The sequence below is a fragment of the Drosophila bipectinata genome, chromosome 3R (assembly GCF_030179905.1).
Source record: "Drosophila bipectinata strain 14024-0381.07 chromosome 3R, DbipHiC1v2, whole genome shotgun sequence".
Lineage (NCBI taxonomy): Eukaryota > Metazoa > Arthropoda > Insecta > Diptera > Drosophilidae > Drosophila > Drosophila bipectinata.
Window position 1 is genome coordinate 15205279 of NC_091739.1, and position 20505 is coordinate 15225783.

The 20505-nt window shown below is 44.5% G+C and overlaps 1 protein-coding gene across 1 annotated transcript in view; it reads right to left on the minus strand.

Annotated features, from left to right (window-relative positions):
- The window catches only part of wake (wide awake), a 42212-nt gene that overhangs the window by 19906 nt on the left and 1801 nt on the right, over positions 1-20505 (minus strand). Inside the window, exons 2-5 of the mRNA XM_017247856.3 lie at positions 9720-10073; positions 5765-5949; positions 4551-4983; positions 3664-3978 (exon numbers count right to left, since the gene is read on the minus strand). Coding sequence (XP_017103345.2) covers positions 3664-3978; positions 4551-4983; positions 5765-5949; positions 9720-9847 — 1061 coding nt within the window. The 5' untranslated portion in view covers positions 9848-10073. The remainder of the gene's footprint in view (positions 1-3663; positions 3979-4550; positions 4984-5764; positions 5950-9719; positions 10074-20505) is intronic.

Genomic DNA, 20505 nt, shown 5'->3' on the forward strand with positions numbered 1-20505 from the left:
ATATGCCGGTGCGGTCCTGTCCTCTTAACCGCCCGATATTGCAGCCTGTTTGGCAACAAACCTCAGGTAACTGCTTTGGCTGTCGATGGTAATGATCATTATTATTAACTTAGGCCAAGCACTTTAACTAACAGCCAACTGGCGGCAATAAGTCAAGAGCTCTGCCAAATAAACTTGGCCCGCTGCTGGGCTTTCCATACAACTCAAAGCCACAAAAAATATATAAACAGCAGTGTCAGGTCTTCTGCCTGACAAGGTTGAATACATTCTGCAGGTGAAAGGTTTTCCCCACATGTCGGAGACACTTGGAAACGGAACTTTTAGAAAATTAAATAAAATATGTATTAAAATAGGTGATGGTTTGTTTTCGCTCTTTATGATATTAAGAATCTAGTCCTCGACCTTTAAGTCGGTAATTGCCAGGAGCTTTACAGAAAGTCTACTTTTCCCATCACCTATTTTTGTTTTAGTGTCAGCCTAGCTCTATCCTGAGTGTCTTTCTCTGCCTGGCTGGTCTGTCATTTTGGCACCTTATTTACACTTTCCCCAAACCTCTTCCCCCCAGCGAGATGGGAGATTTCCAGGCAATGTGCTAAGAACAGGTGACACACAATCCTTTAAGGGTGTGGCAGTTGTTTGAATATTTGGTGCGTTGTTCGGATAAGTGGCGTGAAATTCTATAGAAATTTTCATTCCGGACAGGACACCCGGAAGGCTGCTTAAAGCTCCTTCCAGAAAAGCTGTCAACCTAGAGCGGGTTATCCTCCTAATAGGAGCTGGCTGGCATTTGATTCGGATGTGGGTTGGCAGACTTAAAACAATTGACTGGGACATGGCATGGTTTCGCCCCAAAGTAATTGGATGTGAGCGGAAAGTGCATTGGGGCACAGACATAAGAGAGTCGAGTGACTCTGTGAATGAGTGCGGATCGATACGGCCTTGAGGGGGAGGGTGGGGTTGAGCTGAGCTGGGTCTCTGGTTTTGGTCTGGTCAAATGAGGCGTACATTAGGCCTAATGAGTGCCGTGCCAACTTTAGCCAGTGGATGCTTTCAGGGGCACAGCTGCTCTGTTTGTCTGTCGCTCATCATCAAGAGTTTCCATTCGCATTTTCCGACCTTTTATGCGGATCACACACACACCGCCACACACACCCGCTGGCACGCACACAACCCCCTTCCGCCCCCCTCGAAAGACACAAAGTAAAACTGAAAATAAATCAGAAACAGAATGGCGGCCATGCCACACAAATTGATGTTGACATCCAAAACGATGGGACTTTGCCGGGGCTTTTAGGCCAACTTTTTTTTTTGTCTTTTTTTTTATTCGGAGCCGCGGAGCCGCATGCAATTTATAAAATTTTACAGTACATAACCTGCTTGCCACGCCACACCTCCCACACACAACCGAGCTAATGAGTTTTGTCATTGTATTTGTATTTTCGCAACTGACTTTGTGGCAACGTGGGTAGCTGAGAAGGAAGGTGGCAGTGGCAGTGGCGGGAGCACATGACGTATGCGCAATTTCATTTATGGTTCGTTTGCTCGAACTTCCAGTGGCATCTTGTTGTCTTAGCTAGTTTAGTGGCTGCCACAGGAGCAGCGACGACCCGGCGACAAGACGCACAAAACTTTATCCCCGACATCAGAGTGGCAACTCGGTGGCAGGACACTGTTTTATTGGCTACGCTTCGTGTCTTCTAGCCGCCCACTTTCTACACCACTTAGCCATTGCACTTAAGGGTATATTCGATCTAAGATGAAAACTTCAATGAATTATTTTCAAAGAGTTTTGAAAATGTTTGATTTTTATTGCCAAGTGCCAGCTGCCAATTAACATCCTGTTACACAATACTTTAAGATTGAAAACACCGGGTATTCTTCGGTCTGGCCATTCGGCTCGAGTGCTCCCTTCTTAAGCTTCGAGTTTGGAATCTCCGCCTCCTGCGCTTCCTTCGGCTGCTGTTGACTCATGAATAATGCATTCACAATTAAGCCAGTGAGGTCGGGAAAAAGAAACCCCAACTAGGACCCTAACTGGGTAGCAGTTTTCACTTCGCTCCATCCTTGGCTGGGCTTTGCACTTATTATTATGCGCATTGCTGCCTTCCATTCCGATGTTGTTGTTGCCATTTGCGTTGTTTTACTTGCGTACAACCTCGTTGGCTCTAAATTTAGCAACGCAACGCAACACAAACACACCAGCAACAGAACAACCAAGCAACAACGACGGCAATAACCCGCCCCGAAATGGGACTCCTTTTGTTTCAGTTTTCGGTTTTTGCATTTTAAAATATCAAAGTTTAAACACATAAAACAGCGCGCTGGGATCTGGGACCTGCACGGCAAAAAAAGAGGAATATTGTTTGGATTGTCTGGGCTGTAATAGTTCCTAGAGGGATTTATTTAATTCAACAGTATAATATGCAGTTTCGAGATAACATTTCTATAAATATTTGATTTTATCGGATACTCTAATTGAGTTTATATTTTTATTTGTGTGGCCCTATGTCCTGCTATCCTGCTGAGAGCGAGAGACTTGTAGTTGCAATCAATGGCCGGGATGGGGGGCCAAGTGGGAAGCAGGGCCTGGCAGGTCCTTCTGTACCTCCTGCGGCATGTTTGCCAAAATGATTTTACACTCTCGACCATGGTCACTGGCAAGTGGTCTGCTCTGAAGTGGACGAGCACAGTTCAAGGCATAATCTTTCTGCTCGTAAATTGCTTACACCCGTCAGGGACATGTGGCCCCCGAATGTGATATTGCCAGAGCCGGGTTAGCTCTTATGAACGATGTCCGAACTATTTCCGGAGAATGTGTTTACATAATTAATCAGGACATGTTCGATAAGTCGGTACATGTGCATGTGGGATTACCAAGCTAAAATTAGCAGGATGAATTCATCATGAATCTATGCTCAATTATTCACAATTATTCGACCAAACAAATGTGGCTAACTATTCATTCAACCATTATTAAATTGGTTACTTTTTTACGCTCCTGGCTGACTCCTCGCCCAGCATACTTTAATCCTGGCACCTGCCTGACCACCAGCTGTGGTTTGATTTGTGCATTTATCCTTTGGAGAGTCTGACGTTAATTAAGAAAACATCGAGAGGAGCCCGGGTCAGGGCGGATTAATCCTGCCAGCCACTGCATGTGTCTCCATTAGCCCACCGTGAACCGTAACGAATGAAGACAAATGCCGCACTCGACCGCAGGGCAAGCTGCTCGCCTGTCATCACCTCGTCTCGTCCTGCCTGCCTGCGTCCGTCCTCTCCGTCCGCAAGTGCGTCCAACCTCATATGGGCAACCATTAGGTGTCCGGCATAAAGACACATGACCGAGATCAGCTTTCCAGCTTGGGGGCGTAAATGAAATTAGCTAATTGCACCAGCTCGCCGCCAGCCAAGTTGAAAGTTGACAGGACAGACACAGTGTCCACGCATGCAAAAGGATGCAGAGCGAGAAAAAGGTCATTAAATACAAATAATATGGAAATATTATTTAAAGAAATAGGGAATAGGAATAGGGAATTAAATGATTCAGTTTGATGAGCAGAAGCTATTCTTTCAGACAAAAACTGTAGAAACATAACAAAACCTATCCTTTTTTTGTCTGTGTACTTTGAGTGCCAGGGGAGATTGTAAATTACGTATACGCACCGTTCCCAGGACAGACGACGCGGCGCCTCCTCGCCCAGACCCAGGCCCAGACCGAGTCCCAGACTCTGGACCACGTTGTCACCTGCTGGCGGAGGCTGCAGGCTTGACCTCCCAGCCAGGGCGGTTGATTGATGCAGCAATTTGGCCAGCCGTGTGAAGGTCGTACTCGATCCGGAGCCGGATGCCTCTGCTAGCGGTACTTCGTGGAGGGTGGGCTCGCGAGACAGTGGAGTGGATGCCTCGGAGGAGGCAGCGCCTCTCTTCCTCGCTGCCAGTCGATAGGCACGCGCCGCCACCACATGCGGGGCGGGGATCCTGTCAATAGAAATCAATAATATTTATGGAGATTAATAGGGTTCATAAAGGTCGATAGATATTTAGGGACTTTAAAAGGCATATAAGTTATTATGTGAAGAAATATTAAAACAAGAAAATAAGAGTTTTTGTCCATTTTTCGTGATGGGATCCATTGAAAATGGGGTTTTCTCCTATATGGCTCACGTTGATGGCTATATATTCCCCAATACTCATCCGATTCTCAAGCGGAGTACCTTAAACTATTTCTGGATCGATTCTCTACCATTCTGCATAAAAATCTTGAGAAGAAATATTTTTTAGATTTATTGTCCATTTTTCGTTATGGGATCCATTGAAAATGGGGTTTTTCCCTATATGGCCCACACTGATGGCTATATCTTCCCCAATGCGTTCCCCAGCCGTTCGCGTAGAAACAGACAGACAGACGGGCAGACATATATGCTTATTTTAACTCAGGATGTGATCCTGAATGAATTTATATTCTTTTTATAGTTGGAGATGTCTCCTACACTGCGTTGCACACTTTTGACCAAAATTTGAATACTCTCTGCAAACTTTAAAGAACTTACCTTAGTAGTAGGGAACCGTCGGCATGGCATTCAAAGTCGTCGGACAATTGGAACAGTGAGCTGTCCCCCAGGTGCTGCATGTGTTGGAGGTGGGCATGCTGCTGCTGCAAGTGCTGCTGATGGTGGGTGTGGTGGTGGTGGGAGTGCGAGCCCTGGTGGTGGTGCGGAGTGCTGCCCGAGGACTTGCGCCGATAGACCAAATTGCTATCGTCCTTTGGCAGATTCAGCGATTTCACCATCAGCGTGTTATTGTTGTTAGCCAAATGCGAGTTATTGTTGTTGTTGTTGCTGGTGGCATTGTTGCCGCCACTGCTGCCACCGCCGCCGCCGCCGCTGCCGCTGCTGCTGTGGTTAGTGGCACGCGTCAGCAGAGATGACCACCGATGACCGCTGGCGCTGCCGCTGCGGCTCTTGCTGCCCAGCAAGCGCTCGTCTGTGTGGGCGAATGGAAAATTGGCGGAAAAACAAGTTAGACCCCGAAAATGGAAAAAGGAAAAAGGACTTCAGTAACAGTTCATGCGTTAGTTTCTGCGTAAAATGCACTTTCATTATATTAATCATAACTCGTGCTGAAATGCTGTCAAAAGTTTTTAATTACATATTCTGCTGCCACAACATGTTGTGCCCACACACTGCCTCGTGGCGGTAGAATTTGTCAGAAAAAGCAATATCAGTGTTTCCTGATAGGAGGGGCCTTTTCAAAGGATTTATGACTATAAAGGACAAAAAATGGCCTTAAGAGACGTTTGAAGTAATCAATATATGAATTTTGGTTTGGTCTGTGTTTTTGTAGGTAGAACTACTGTAAATGTTTTCCAAGAATGGTTTTATTAATTTTATAGCCTACTTGGCAGAGCAATTGTTGTGTTCTATCCGGTCAATGGAATTATTTGAGGTGGTTATTATTCTGAGAAAAGAATGAGCTTTCCGAAACTTTAACAGATATTTTTTGAAGTTGTGGTAATGGATTCAAGCGAAAAGATTTTTGACCTTTTATCTTATAGCCTTGACCCGATTTTGGGACAAGCCACAATAAATCAATCATATGCACTTTGACCCGAAACAAGCTCGAAATGTTATCTCAATCAAAATGTTTCATTCTCTACGCACCAGTACAGTGGTGGGCATATCATTAGTTTTAAGAAAAGTATTAAATTAAACAAATATAACCCATCAACTGTTGACGATTCAATAAAATGTATAAGAATACGCACCCAATTGAAATGTTTGTTTATCCGTGTGCAGCGAGACTACCGGAAGTCCTGGCACAATAATGGCGGGCAGTGTCCGCGACCGTAACAATGGTGGCGGAAGCTTGCGGCTGCCCGTGCGCGATTGCGACCCGGATCCGCCGCCTGCACCGCCCGCCCCACTAGCAGCGGCTCCACTCTGCTGGGCCCTGGAAAAGAAAGGAAACAGTGATACAGAGAAATGAGAAATTGAGAAGTGAGGAAAGGATTACGTTTGAGGAGGATGGGGTGCGAATGGAGGAAAGAAAGTGACAATAATAAGTTAATGCTATTATTTATTAAGTGCGACGAGTGGGGAGTGGCAAGAAAATGCAATTATTTCCCGTTCCTTTGGCTCAGCTCGGTGCCATTTCCGTTTCATTTGCATGTGCCACCAGGTTGCATGCCCCATTGCCCGACAGAACGACCTTACAGACTCTCCTGACATTATTTAAAGCTGATAATTACTTTTCAATTGGAAGTGACACAATAAAGGCCATCTAACCACACAGTATTTATTTTATTATTTATTTTTTTTTGAATTAAATATCCTCAAAATTAATCAAACCTTTTACAGTTTCAATTATGCAATTGTTGGGGCGACAAAAGCTTTCAATTTAATGCCATAGAATCCTTAATTTGATGCACTGCGTCCGGGGAGAGTGTCACTGTCAGCTGTCGATTTGCGCATTTTTTGCTCCCGCCTGTGAATTACATTTGATTGTTGTGTGGAAATTATTCTCAACACCTCTCAGGCCCGGCACAATGGCCCCCAAACACCCACTCGACAGGACTCACATCCGCTGACTGCGACAGCTGGCGGCCCTCCCCCTCAAGGCCCTCTCAATTTCTGCAGCCTGATGTGTGATTGAATTCCTGGCACTCAAACTGGATGTTCCCAACTCGACGCCTACACCAGATGTGTCCTGGCCCGGGACCTAGAACAGTCCTGTCCTGCCTGATGGCAATTGTGAGCCTGATGGGCTCAACCCCATCCACACACTTGGACTGCACGCAACACATCCGTATGCAAAAAGAACAAAAAATAGGATCACAAAATCACAGAAAAAAATTGAAAACTTTTTATTTGATTTATATCTGACTTTGACATTTTGCCAAGGCGCCCGAATATCTGCCAGAGTCCTAACAAGTCGCTTGCAATATTGATGATGATAGCAAGGCCCTGGCAAACGAACAGAAATCAGCAAAACTTTTTCCCACCCAGAGGCATTTACAAGAGATCCCGGCTTGGGACAACACATTCAATTGCTCCCTGCCAAGGATGCTCAAAAAACAAAATATAAGCACACACTGCACCCGCACTTTAGTCTCGATTTCTCCGCTTTAGAGTCGAACGAACTGCAGCAAAAGTTACAGCAACAGCCAAGGAATCATGTAAGCAATTTATCTGCGTCCTTGCAGGACGAGCAGGGTGCGGCAGGCTGGCGGGGAAGTGGCAACATCAGCGGACGTCTTGGGAAAACATGCGAAATTGTTGAAGAGTCCAAAAAGAGCAACACAGCACAATGCCCACACATAATAAATAAGGAGAAAATTACATAATGCTTCCGCGGAATACTGTGAAGTAAAATTTAAAAGTAAAGCTTTTAAAAGGACCCATGCCGCCGCTTTTGTTCTTTTTTTTTTGTCAGGAGACACACAAGGAGAAATTTTACAGAGGACAATATTCGAAAAGGTTTCCCTAGGATTCTAATCCTTTGATAAAAGAGAGATGACTAATTAAAGGAACTTCAAACATCGAATTTTACGAATTTTAGCTTTAAGTGATTAGAAATTAAAGTCTTCATACCACTTTCCAAGTACTTTAATTTTCGAAAATTATATAAACTAATTTTGTCGTATTTTATTTCTCTCTATGAAACAGCTTTCGGTTTGAGGTCTCCCGCCAGGCACTCTCAAGAGCTTTTGGGGCACAAAGGAGCACACACAATGCCACAGCACCCACTAAAGGCAAGCTGTTACAGGACACAGCAGGAGGGCAAAAGCCAAAGGGTTAGCGGGTGCGGAGAGCTCCGGGTGCGGGATCTGGCACAGCCCACTCACATAACTCAAAGCGGATCTACATAATTGACGTGAAATACTCGTAACCGTAAATCGTACATTACTCAGAAGGTGCCAGAGTAAGGGTGATGTCTCTAAAAAAAGGTTAACATGTTGGCGGAACTGCCGTGAAAAGTGTTTTAAGATGAGGCCTGCATAAAATTTTACACCTCCCCTGATAATGGAGTCATATGCGACGGAAGGGGTTATTTAATGAGCGGCCCGGCAACCGGAAGTGTTGCCATAAAACGAGTTAATGCCAAAGAGATCAAAAGGATATGAAATGCTATACTGCCGGCGTCTGTGTGCCAGTGTCGAGGGCTCGATTACCACTGGACATTCTCGGCTCAGATAATTTGTGATTCATTTACTGCCACAGAACACGATTATATCTTCCCCCATTTGCATAGCCCAATTAGGGATTCCTGTCGGCGCCCAAGGACACTGCTAGCCAGGACAAAACTGGACCTAATGAAGAAGTTTCTGTGGGGGACCGCATCAGCATAAACATCGGTATTTCGGCTTATTTTAACAACGGGGCCTATGAAAAAAGGCCAACTAAGCCGAAAGGCTTTGCCAAATTACGTATACGCAGTGTGTGCGCCCTGTAATCCGGCATGTGTGTGTGTGTGTGTGAGACGTGTAATTGCATTTGGCGCTGTGTTTACATGTGCGTGCATAATTAGAGTGGATGTTGTTCGTGTAATCAAATCATCAGATGCCGCTGCTTCTGCTGCTGCCGCTCCTCTCCCCAGAGGACGCCTTTCAATGGGTTAAAGGATAACTGAACTTGGAGACAAGTGAGTGAACTTTAAACGAGAGAGCCTAGTCGTTGAAAGGACAACCCTTCATCCCCGGAAACGGATGGCTCGTGCCTAATTGAGTTTGAAGCTAGGCATTTTTTCTCGCCAAGTTGCCTCGAGTCCTCGCTTCAGCAAATGTTGAGCATGCGAAAGTATTTTCATTACGATGCTGGTGGAAAGCGTTGAAAAAATGTTTAAAATTTGCTTTGCCATTGCTTAAAAGGATGCGAGCTGAGAAAAAGGATACACCCATGGAGGGTAGCAGTGCAATAAACTGCGATAAAAGACCAGCATTCCGGAGAATCTCTCTAACGAGCTGCTTTCCCGACAAACAAATGAGCAATACCTGGCAGGACGTGCATGGGAATTGAGGCTGCCACCTGGCACGCCCCCTGCCACACGCCCACTTGAAGACTGCAGACTTGAGACCGGTACCAGGGGCCAAGTGCCACGCGCTATTTATCAGAAAGTTTGAGGGTCCTTCGCACGATGCGTCCACACGATGGCTGGCAAATTGAAAATGCAGTGCCAAGACTGGCTAAAATAAATGCAGAAACGAAAGGAGACGAACATTTTTCATTCATTTCCGCAGCGAATGCTGCCATTTTCAAATAGCTACGATTTTTTGAGGCTTCAAAATTGGATGCAATGGCAGAGAGCAGTGGGATTCCTGGGAATTTCAAATGGGACGGATTCAAAGGTTGAGTGCTCTAAAGTGGTTTTTCCCTTAGAAGGTTTATTGAATGCATTTGGCAGGTTTAATGTTATTTTTTTCCTAAAAATGATTAAATTGAACGAGTATTTAATTTAAGTACTAAGTAGTATTTATGTTTTTGTAGACTCTATAGAAAACTATTGAGCTCCTGTTTGAATATTCGTTGTCAAGCAAATCGCTTTTGATTGCCGTCCAATCCAGTTTCAATCCGGCGTTCAAACAGACTGTTAATACTGTTTGCCTTGGGCTGACTGGCAAATCCTGGCAAATCCTAGCTCCCCATCCCATCCATCCTCAAAAATCCCCCAATGTATCATCCGCCCCCCCGTGGCGGTTAAGTAATAGCAAACATTCGACTTACTGACGCTCCTTGCGCTGCTGGCGCTTCTTCTTGAACACTTTCCTGACGCGCAGCAGGAGAAAGGCGGCCCGATCCACCGACAGAGTGGTGCCGCTCTTCTTCGCCGGACCCGCTGCAGTCTCCTCCATGATGATGATGCTCCTCTCCGCTGGTAGTTGCTCCTTTGTCGGCTGCTGTTAGTGGCAGGTTATTTTGCCGCCAACAACTTTTGCTGGCAGCGCTGGCATTTGTATGCTGGCTGCGTAGTCCTTTGGCGAATCCTTTCCGCTGTGCCTGCTGCCTGCTGCCTTCTACGATGACGATGCTGTTCTCGCCTCGAGGATTCGTGTTCTTCCCGTTCTAGTTATACTCGCACTATCACCAAAGACGGAACATGGTTATAGCTATGCGCACACACGCGTAGATTTACATATCCTGGCAGGACCTGCACGTGTTTCCCAGCTGCCTCGTTTGTTTGTCTGACAATTGCGTGCCAAGAAGCAAATACTCGTAATGTGTACTTCTGCTTAGTTGTATAGCCCGGCTATGTCCTGTATACAACATCCTTCCTCCCAACATTACACTCACAAACGCAGACACACTCACACACACGGGGTATATGCATTCATATGATATTGTTTTATTTATGATCTGATGTTATTGCTGCTTAGGTAAGTTGAGAATTTCTTGGCGTTTTACGCATTTCCATAAACGAATCTCCCCCATAAGCCATAAGTGGAACGAGGGATAAACCCAAGGACATTTGTCTTGGCACCTCCTTGCCTTTATTTTATGTCAAATAAAAATTTAAATTCATGTGGCTTCCAGGATGTGGGACTTTAACCGAATGCGACATTGTGGAAAAGGCGAATATCGGGAAAAATGGGAAAATAGTGTCTTTACTTTCGGTCACTTGAGTGGGAGTCCTTTGAGCTGAGCTCGCTGGAGGATTTCATCAGCATTCTCATTGTCAGCTTCATTATCATAATCGTACCTTTTTCCAGATCAATTACGGATTAACTGTCAGGTTTATTGGCGTGCAAAAGGGGAAAGGTAATCCCCGGAATCCTCAAGAATGTAACCAGAATAAAGTTGAATGTCTTGACGGTTCGCCACCACCCACTTTCCCCTACCATACCGTCAAGTTTTCCACCTGCTGTCACAGACTGACTTCTAAGTGAGCTTGAGTGGATTTTGAAAACATTTTCAGCACTCACACACCCTCCGAACCGGCTTGAACGCGCACATCCTCTGTGTGGGACAGTTGCCTTGATAAAGGATAAGAAATTGCTTTGCAACCGAAAACCCGAGTTGAGCCGAGAGTTGAGGGACATGCCACAAAAGCGTCTTAGTGCCGCACGACAGTTAACTTAATATTGACTTATTTGCTTGGCCGCAATCGAAAACTATTTACGAGCTGCGCGATGATAGCAGTGTCCTTGGAGCTGACAATAGCTCCAGTCTCTCCACTGGTAGATCATAATGAAGCCTTATTTGGGTCAGACCCGGACACGGACGAGGATAGTCTGGTCATCTGAAATCCTGATGAGACTGATACGAGTGAAATAATTGCTGCAAACTGCTGCTTGAGCAGAAACCTCTAATCGAATCGATTCGAGTCGAGCAGAAACTGAAACGGAGCCATTACTCGTTTGATGAGGGCAACGAAGCAATTATTTCTTGATTTGATAATCACAGCCGGAAGCTGTCAAGTGCAGATGGATGTCAGACTCCTTTGAGCAGGACTAGAGAGACTAGGAGGAAAATCCAGGAGCTAGCAGGCAACGAGGGAAAAATTAATTAAATCAGCGAATAAATAAAACAGTTTCCATGCTCTTTTGATTAATTAGTTTATAATTCTTTGAGTAGATAATGTTTGAAGATTCTCCTCAATATACGTTGACTGCCTCCTTTTGGCCTTAAACTTTAAACGATTTCATAATTGTATTTAATGCTAAATAATACAATATTATTTGGCATTTTTAGATTCGTTTGTACATTTATTTATTTAAAATCAAAACATATTGAGGTTAGCCAAACTAATAGTCCGTGAATTTCGAATAAATCCTTTGTAGGCGAAATTTAATGAAGCCTTTGATGCTCTTCGCTTAATTATACGTCGTTTTTTCTTTTTGAATTATAATTCATAATCCAATAATGCTCGCTCTATTTGGCCAACAAAGTATTTCCAAACAAACTAAACGGAAAACCAAACTGCCGCCGGGCTATGAATGTTTCAATCTAGTTCTGTGCAACACCAAGAGGTGACAGGTGGATTAATTTCCGAAATATTTTGCATGCCCCGTGCCTCCCGGGCGTTGCTAAATGCATTTGACGCTGGCTTTGGGCCTTGGGTCGAGAGTCCCGCCCGGCATCGAGTTAATTGAATGTCATGCCAGGACCTGCTGCGAATCGGACGAGCCTGTGCCCACGTGGCCTCCGACGTTGCAAGTCATTTCCGGCGTGCCCGTGGCATCGAGCTATGTAGTTGCCTGGCTGGCGCAATTTGACTTTAAAGTCAATCATTTCACGCTTGCTCGGCAGGACGATGAGCGACACATCCTGGACATCCTGGACGGGCGGGCAACCACAACCACACGGCTGGTAGGATGTCACTTGCAACGGTTCCGCTGCTGATTTATTTGCCATTACGCTGCTACGTGACCGGCAGCAGAGTTTCCAGAGAAGGTGCCGAGTCCTGGAGTCTAGCAGTGCTTAGCCGTTTTCAGCAAGGATGCTATAATTAAATAACAATTTGCCAGCTAACATTGAAAGGGCGGAGGATAGCCAATAGCAGCTCGTATCAGGACACCCAAAGGACATTCGCACATGTGCGTGGGTCGGAGCAGGACTAGCGCTGTGGCGAGGGCAGCACGAACAGGAGCATTAAGCGGCGCGTACTGCCACCAAGTGGCAAACATAAAACGAACGCGACCAACTCCCTTTATGGGCCAACATTGCCAACAGGACCTTTCGCCTTTGCACTTTTGCTTTGCATATTTTTCTTTTTTTATACAATCCGAGCTCAAATGCAAACATGTTTAAAAATAAAATATAAACTTGGGTACAAAATAAGCTAATAATAAAAATTTAATTAAAATTATTAAACAGAGTACTATAAGTTTAAAACTTTGTTTCTGATAGTCAACTTAAGCGTCTCTAAATGGCTTTAGTTAGCCAAAACTTTAAGCCTTATTGTCTTGACCCTGACTGTTTCAGCCAAATTTGTTTTCCATTTAGCGTCCAGCTGGTCCAGACATCTCTCCCGGGAGGGCGAGGCAGGGCGGCGGAAATGAGTGCAAATTTATGCAGAAAGTAATTAAAAGTACCGTTGTCCGGCTACACTTCCTGCGCCTGATCCTGCCTGCCCCTTGACGAGCCAGTACGAGGGGCGTGGCAGGCATTGTAAAGGAGCTTTGAGATGTTTTTAACGATTTGTTTGCGCTCATAAAAGTAAAATTTAATGAAGTTGCAGCATAAAAGGCGCATAAGCACGAGCCAAGTGGCTCACTGACCTTTGTCCTTTGTGTCGAATCGCCCTTTGCCCTCCTCTTACCCCTCTATACCTTGGCCAGAGGCCTAAGTGGTTCCGTTGAGTGTTTGTCTCTGTCTTAATTACTCGGCTTTCGTCTCATTGTCCGCCGGCCAGGAAGGCAAACACCCAAACACCTTAAGCTAACGAGCTTCTCGGCTTTAGCTCCTACCTGCCACACCTGGTGGAGCAGGATCCGGCCCTTTGCCTCCTCCCTGTGGGGCAGTCAAAGGCGCAATCAATTTCCTTTCAACGCCCCACACAACAGCAGCCGCAGGACCTCAACCTGCTGGGGCTCGCCCACCTAATTTAAAGGACTAATTGTCAACAAGCGGCTGTGGCGGGTCTAACCCACATATATATTTATCGGTGAGTATGGATTCTAACTAATTGGGGCTCGGAATAAGCACATTTGGGGCTTAGATGAGGAATTAGGCTTGTAATCTAACAGATTAGGGCTTTAATTTTTTATAAAAAGATATTACCATAAAGATGTAAAGTCCCTAAGAAAAACAATGACATTTGTTGTCATCAGGCAAGTTCTTTTTACCGAAGCTATGCACATTTTAATCATAATTACCTAAAGTATCAATCGAAACTTCTGGGATTACTTGAACTTTTCAAAATTTCTACTTGAAGCCGCCTTGGGAATTATTTTGATGGCAAGTAAAGATCAAAAGTTAAAGCTTAAAGAATATTCTGCTCTGTAAGCTGATATTTGGAAAAATCTCATCAATGACTCATCCATCCATCACGTAATTTTCTGTTCATTTTCCTCAAACCTCAGAGCTCAGGACTGCTCGAATTTCGAGAAGCCTTTGGCCTCGAAAGCAGACAGACTGACATGGAATATGAGTGGCTTCATCGGCAGGACCTCTGTCTGGGGCTTTATCTGAGGCAAACACCATCGATACACCTAGCCAGAAGTGGCCTGCGAAGCTCATTGTTTTTCGTAGAGAGGCCCCCGGCTGAGTGACATACATCTTAGACAATTCCGGTCCCTGCTGACCTGCCAGGATGCTACGGGATGCCACTTTTGGTTGTTTGTCTGCCATTGTCTGGCCGTATCAAGTCAGTTGCCACTCAGCGTACGGCCTTATCGCCTCATCTCGCCACGGGCCGCTATATTAGCTCCTGAGTACAATTTTGCAGCGCCAAGTGTCGGGCTAACAAAAGCCGTTAAGACAAAGCACACGCCAGAAACGAGCTCGACAGGGCGAGCGTAAGTAATGCTAAAATGCGACATGTTAACAAGGCGGCGACGCCTTAAGAGGATTGCGATTGCCGAGGGACTTTAATTTTCCGAGGGGGTGTGATGGTAGCCTGCCTCAGGTTCCCTGTATTTATAAACTTTACATCCAATGAAACTAACCAGAAAAATAGACCTGGCGGGGAGTCGTGGCCGGGAGGCAGACATCTGGGCGTATGAGCGTTATTTTCATTCAAGTGTGTGTGTGTGTGTGCTGGCCAGAATGCTTGTGTTAGTGCCTTTCGTCTGACTTGGCCAGCATTTATGGTTCAAGTTGGCAAGTTTTGTTTTCTTTAGCTTTACTCATTCCACTTGATGTTTTTGTTTAGGGGAAATTGTAGGCCGCCCATTGACTGGCGCACAAACACCAAGCCGAGCCAGTAGTTTTATAGCTTTCGGGCACAGGACAGAAGACGGAGGACAGAGGACAGAGGACACAGGACAATCGACAGGACAAACAGCTCTCATTCAGAGAGCGGGGATAGAAAAGCGAGCAAAGGTTGCACAGATTTCATGCCTCGTTGCATGCAGCTGGCGAAAAACAAACAAAACAACATAGAAGCCAAATAGCGGACATTGCACAGTGAAAACTGGCTAAAATAGTTTTCTATTAAGTTTCACAAAAAAGTAAAAAAAAGGAAAACCTTACTTAAAGTTGCAGTTAACGGAAGGCAGCTTCCGTTGAAAATTCGAGAGAACCCTTCCTATAAATTCTCTTGAAATTCGATTAACATATTTCCTTGAACTTGGAGCATATATTATTCCCCAGGTTCGAGTCCTTAAGCTCCTTGACAACTTTTGTCGAAATAAATTCTCTTGCTGGAACTTTTACTGTCTGTTCTATTTTATATGTTTTTGAAGAGTGGGGGACCGGCAAACATGTGTGCGATGTGGATGAGGCTGGAGACTGAAGACTGGGCTGTGGGTAGCGGGTGATGAGTACTAGGATCTGAGAACCGAGTGACAACCAGGCCAGGACACGCCCGTGCTTCAGCCCCTTAAACCCAACCATTGGGGCCTTGAAAAATTACAAGCTTTTAAATTGAAATTTCAGACTGCAAGCACCGACAACATGAAAGCAGGACACGAACGCGGACACGCTTCGTTGTTTATTATTTGTGGCTTTATTATTCTGGGCACTGCTCTGGACCGGGGCCCGGAGCAATATTTTGCTTGTTCCATTCGCTTTTTATTCTATTTTTCTGGCTTTTTGCTGGCAACAATTTGCCGCTGCTAATCAACAAATGAATTGCCGTAACATGTTACAAGAGTACGTTGCGTATACGCCACGTTGTGGCAACTCCCATTTCCATTATCCCTGGGCCCTGTGCAATTTTAAATTATAGGGCAGAAGCTCTATTGTGAGTCCTGTAATGTTGCCACTGCAGGAGGAATATAATTAGCTGCGATGAGAATGATGTCTGCCCGTGGCAAGACCAACAATTTGACCTCACTTACTGGGCATCCGGGCGGGGTCAACAGTGGAGTGGACCGGGTCAGTGGAGTGATTAGGCGATTGATGAACGCTAAGCATTTTGGGGTTAAGCTCTTGTCGCTTTCGACCCTCTGTCAAAAGTGTTAATTGACAGACTAATTGAATCAGCCGCAAAGCAATTTGGAAATGGAATTTGAGATAAACACAATTAATGTTTTACTTCAAGCCGCCCAGGACCCTTGAGTGGCAATAACGAAAAGGCAAAGATAAACACAAACACAAAATTTCCATTTCGAGGACAGAGCCAAAAACGCCTGAGTTGGCATAATTGTGAAATTACAGAGAGCCCAGGCAGGATTATGTTTACATATCCTCGCACTCCAAGGAGTGCATTTTCCAAACTCAATTTGCCAGCAAATCAAATTCGATTTTTAGTCCTTTTCCCCTCCACTCCGGTTGAGTGAGCCCAAAAAATTAATTACTTTTCGTAATGGATTTTAGCAAAGTCCCCGGTACACACACCTAGTTCGAACGAGTACGAATATTTATGCTAAATACTTAATAACAATTTGGACAAGGATAGAGCTCGTAAATGCTGGCCATTTTTGCCATTTTAGGCGAAAAAATAGGAGCGGTTCAGAGAGCCGCCACGTGCGGTTGCGTGTTGATTGGCATTGTCGGTCAAAAGACCGTTTCCACTTTTTTTCTGGCTTAAACGCAAATTGGCAAGCCGGCTACAACAACGGCGGATAGACAACAGACAGTTCCCGGAAAAAAAATGATTGGGGAAATCCCCTCAAAGGCAAATACCAAAACACGTGAGATAGATAAACCAGATTGGGCCAGGCCAGAAGGCAAGACGCCCAAAATAAACCGAATTCGCGCTTCGGTAAACAAATCCCAACATTAAAGCTGTAAGTACTCCCAATAAAAAAAAAAAAAACCACAAAAATGACAGACGTACAGATTTTTCCCATGGAGGGGAGGGGCCGAAAAGGAAACCCAATCGACAAACATTTCGGTGTCGGAGTTGGCCAAATATTGACAGGGCCATGTGCGAAGTTGGCGGAACCAGGGTGAAGGGAGGGCGCCAGGCCTAAACGACCTACAAATGTAATTTCCCTATGAGCAAATCCACCATCGCTTATACAACCAAATCGATGCCAGGACTCTAGACCTGCACTTGAAAAAATAGATACAAAAATAATTTAAACAAGAGATATGGGAAGCTTGGGTGTTTAAAGAAAGGAGGTATAGAGGTTTTTAAAATGTTAAAATCTAAGAAGGACCTAGTAGGGACTAGGTATAGTACAGTATTATTTCCCTGTGTAGCCAAAAAACCATTCCAAAATCCAAATAGATACACAAATCAACCACAAAATAAAATAAAGCAAGGCAAAGGGAACATATTCGATAGGAAAATACATCAAAGACAACTAGAGTGGTAGAGGAATAGGAAAATAGAGAGAGAAGAAAAGACAATTACGTTCAATTTGAGCCACAAGGACTTTCCAGGGACCAGCCAACCATCCACCAGCCCTCTTCATTTTCGGAAACAACTAAAAATAATGAAATCGAAACTAATTGTAATCTATAGCTATAGAAGACGCAGTCAGTTCGAACGAGATCAGACCAAAGGGCATTGAATTGCCCCAGAACGTGTATGTATTTATACATCAATATATATAGAGGACTATAACTGGACCGACTTGAAGTACCATTCACATCAGAAGCAGCTCGTTGCAACTATATTGTGTTTGGCGTGTTCGCTTTCAACTGCAAACATTTTCGCACAAACACCCACATCTGAGGTCCCCCCACCTCGACATTATGGAGCTATTTTAGTCGGTACTCGCTCATAGTTATAGTCCAAGGTCACATGACCTCGCACCCAACACACAACAGCACACATACACACACACACTCATGGCTACTGAGAAATATTTTTAAAAAGCAAAAGCGTAGCACACTTTTTGGGGACGCCCATTTTTGACACTTCATTAGTTCGCGTGAATGAATGTTTCCGCTTTAGTACGTGTATGAAAAGAAAGAAAAATAATGATGATGATTAGGAGGGGCAGGTTGCAGAGGGGACAAGGATAAGGAATGAGAAAACTTTTTATGATTCGCCTTCAAACACCTTTCGGCAATAGGAAAATTTGCCTACAAAGTCAAGCCAAGCGCTCTATTGTAACCAATAACAGATCGAAGGCAAAACTTTGCCAACAGACTGGCCAAAAATATACTAAAGCCATAAAAATGCTCCCGGCAGTTTGGTAATCGCAGGATTGCCGTTTTCAAAGTTAGGGGAAGTGGTGCACAGAAAGAAATTATGGATATGAACTAATGCCCATTATTTTCATCTAAAAAGTTCTCTAAAGTACGGATTTAAAAAAGATTTTTAAATCCGAGAGCTTGGGCTGCTTTACGATTCAGACATATGAATATTGAGAAGTACTCCGTTTGAGAAATAAATATTTTATGCCCTAACGTAATAATATCGACCAGATATTTTTATGGTTTTTTTTTCGGGCGGTGTTGGTAGGTAGGGGATAGCTGCCAGCACGACTTTTACATTCATGATTTACGATGCGTCTCCGCTCGGCGAGCGAGGCCATTCCCCAGTCAGGTGGTACAAATCAATGTGCTCCCTGTGTTTGCGATTGTTTTAGCCAGGTTGGTTGCTCTACTGGCTAAAACTCCTCCCCAGCCATCCTGCCTCTCCAGCTGCTGCTGCTGCTCCTGGCGCAATCCAATGCACATCTCGGGCATTAATCAACCATAAAAGTGGGGCAGGCAGACAGAGGAACCGAATTGGTAATAAGACCGCGATAAGCCCCAAGGATATCATACTAATTGACAGAGGGAAACAGGGGCGGGAGCTGAAATCCCATTCGGAATGATTACAAGGAGGTAAACCTAAGATGGTGGGATTGCCATTTTGCAATGTTTCAGTCTTAGCCGGATATTGCGTAAATTTGAAAAGTGCGCCGGGAAATTGTTTCACTTTGCGGGCATCCTTAATTAGCACCGTTAATTAAAAGCAAAACATGAATTAAAACGGACCGCGGAAAACAAACGTAAAATAGAATGTCATTCTAATTGGTTTGGCGGGTCAACTTGCAAAGCTCAGCTGGGCCATGAAAATTAATTGAAAGTCAAATATAGGACTCGAAAGTTACACAAATCAGAAGAGCTATGACTGGGTCGAGTCCTGGCAAAAATGGATTTAATTATGTTTTAAAATGAAAATTGTTCGTGCGCAAAACATGAAATAATAATAAAACAACTCAAATTACTGAAAATGCCATAAATAATGTAATACGAGCGTGCCCCAGATGCCGGGCAATTGCAGTCAAGTTTATTAATTGCTTTGCAATGAACGTTGGCATTTTAGCACATATGGCTTAAACGAAAGAACAACAAAGGCCAAGAAATGTCAACCAGCAGCCAACCCGAGCCAGGCCCGAGCCATCCTGCGACGTCATTGTCATGGAATGCACAAATTTATCGACTGCATGTCGTATACGTAATATTGCCTCGACCCCTCCTCTATATCGTTTCCTGCTGCCGGGCATATTTTTAGAGCTTCTTGTTTATATTTTTAGTGGCAATTTAAATTATTCCTATTCGTGGAGCGTCTAGAGCCTGGAGCCTGTTGCCAAGGAACACCAATATGGATATTAAAAACGGGTACTTGTAAAACTTTTTATTTATTTATACGCGGCTGTTGCCTGGTGAAATGAGCACTTAATCAACTCTGTAAAATTTAATTAAATGCACCAAAACAACAGTCCTGAGAGCTGGCAGCGATATTAATCATACGTCATGTTGTCAGCTTTATGAAAAGCTTGCATAAATCTCTGCCAAAGCCGCAGAATGCAGCCTGGTGTAAAAAATGCATGTGTGTACGGATGCTGTTTTCAAAATTGTTTCAAATGTTCGCATTTTAAATGGAATTGAGAAACCAACAGACGAAAAGGAACCCCTTTTGACAGATTTGACAGAAAATCGGCTGTGTGTGTGTGTTTTGTAATAAACTGCCATTGCCAAAAAATAAAATCACACACAAACACAAAAAAATCGCAGAAAGGGCTAAGAGAAAGCGAAAAAAAAGAAAGTAAACAGCGGCTAGAACAAATGGCTCGTTTGGCTAACCTTTTCTGCACTGCTTTTGTTTATAGAAAAGTTTAAATTGTGTCAATTTTTTTGTCGGCAAGCCATGGCCTGCGCAATACAAAAAGTTTGGCGAGAAAAACAATTTCGCAAATCAAGGCAAGGTCTGGGACGGAGGATCTGCGCAAAAAGCGCGAGGATAAAGCCAACAAAGTCTGTTTTACGATGGCATCTGGAGAAGGTCCCCTAACCCTATTCCTGTCCCTGCCCGGGGGATTACACCGAAATCCGCGCCTTACCCTATTAATTGCCCGGAGAAAGGGCTACTGAATAATGCCCTAATCGCGGCGATGGCATCAATATCCGCCAACACCTGCTGTCGCACAGCCTGAATAGGGTGTGTCCCAACAGCCAGGACAAAGCATCCTATCAGCATAGTTTCGCCTCTGTTAACAGTTCACTGCGGGCCACTGGA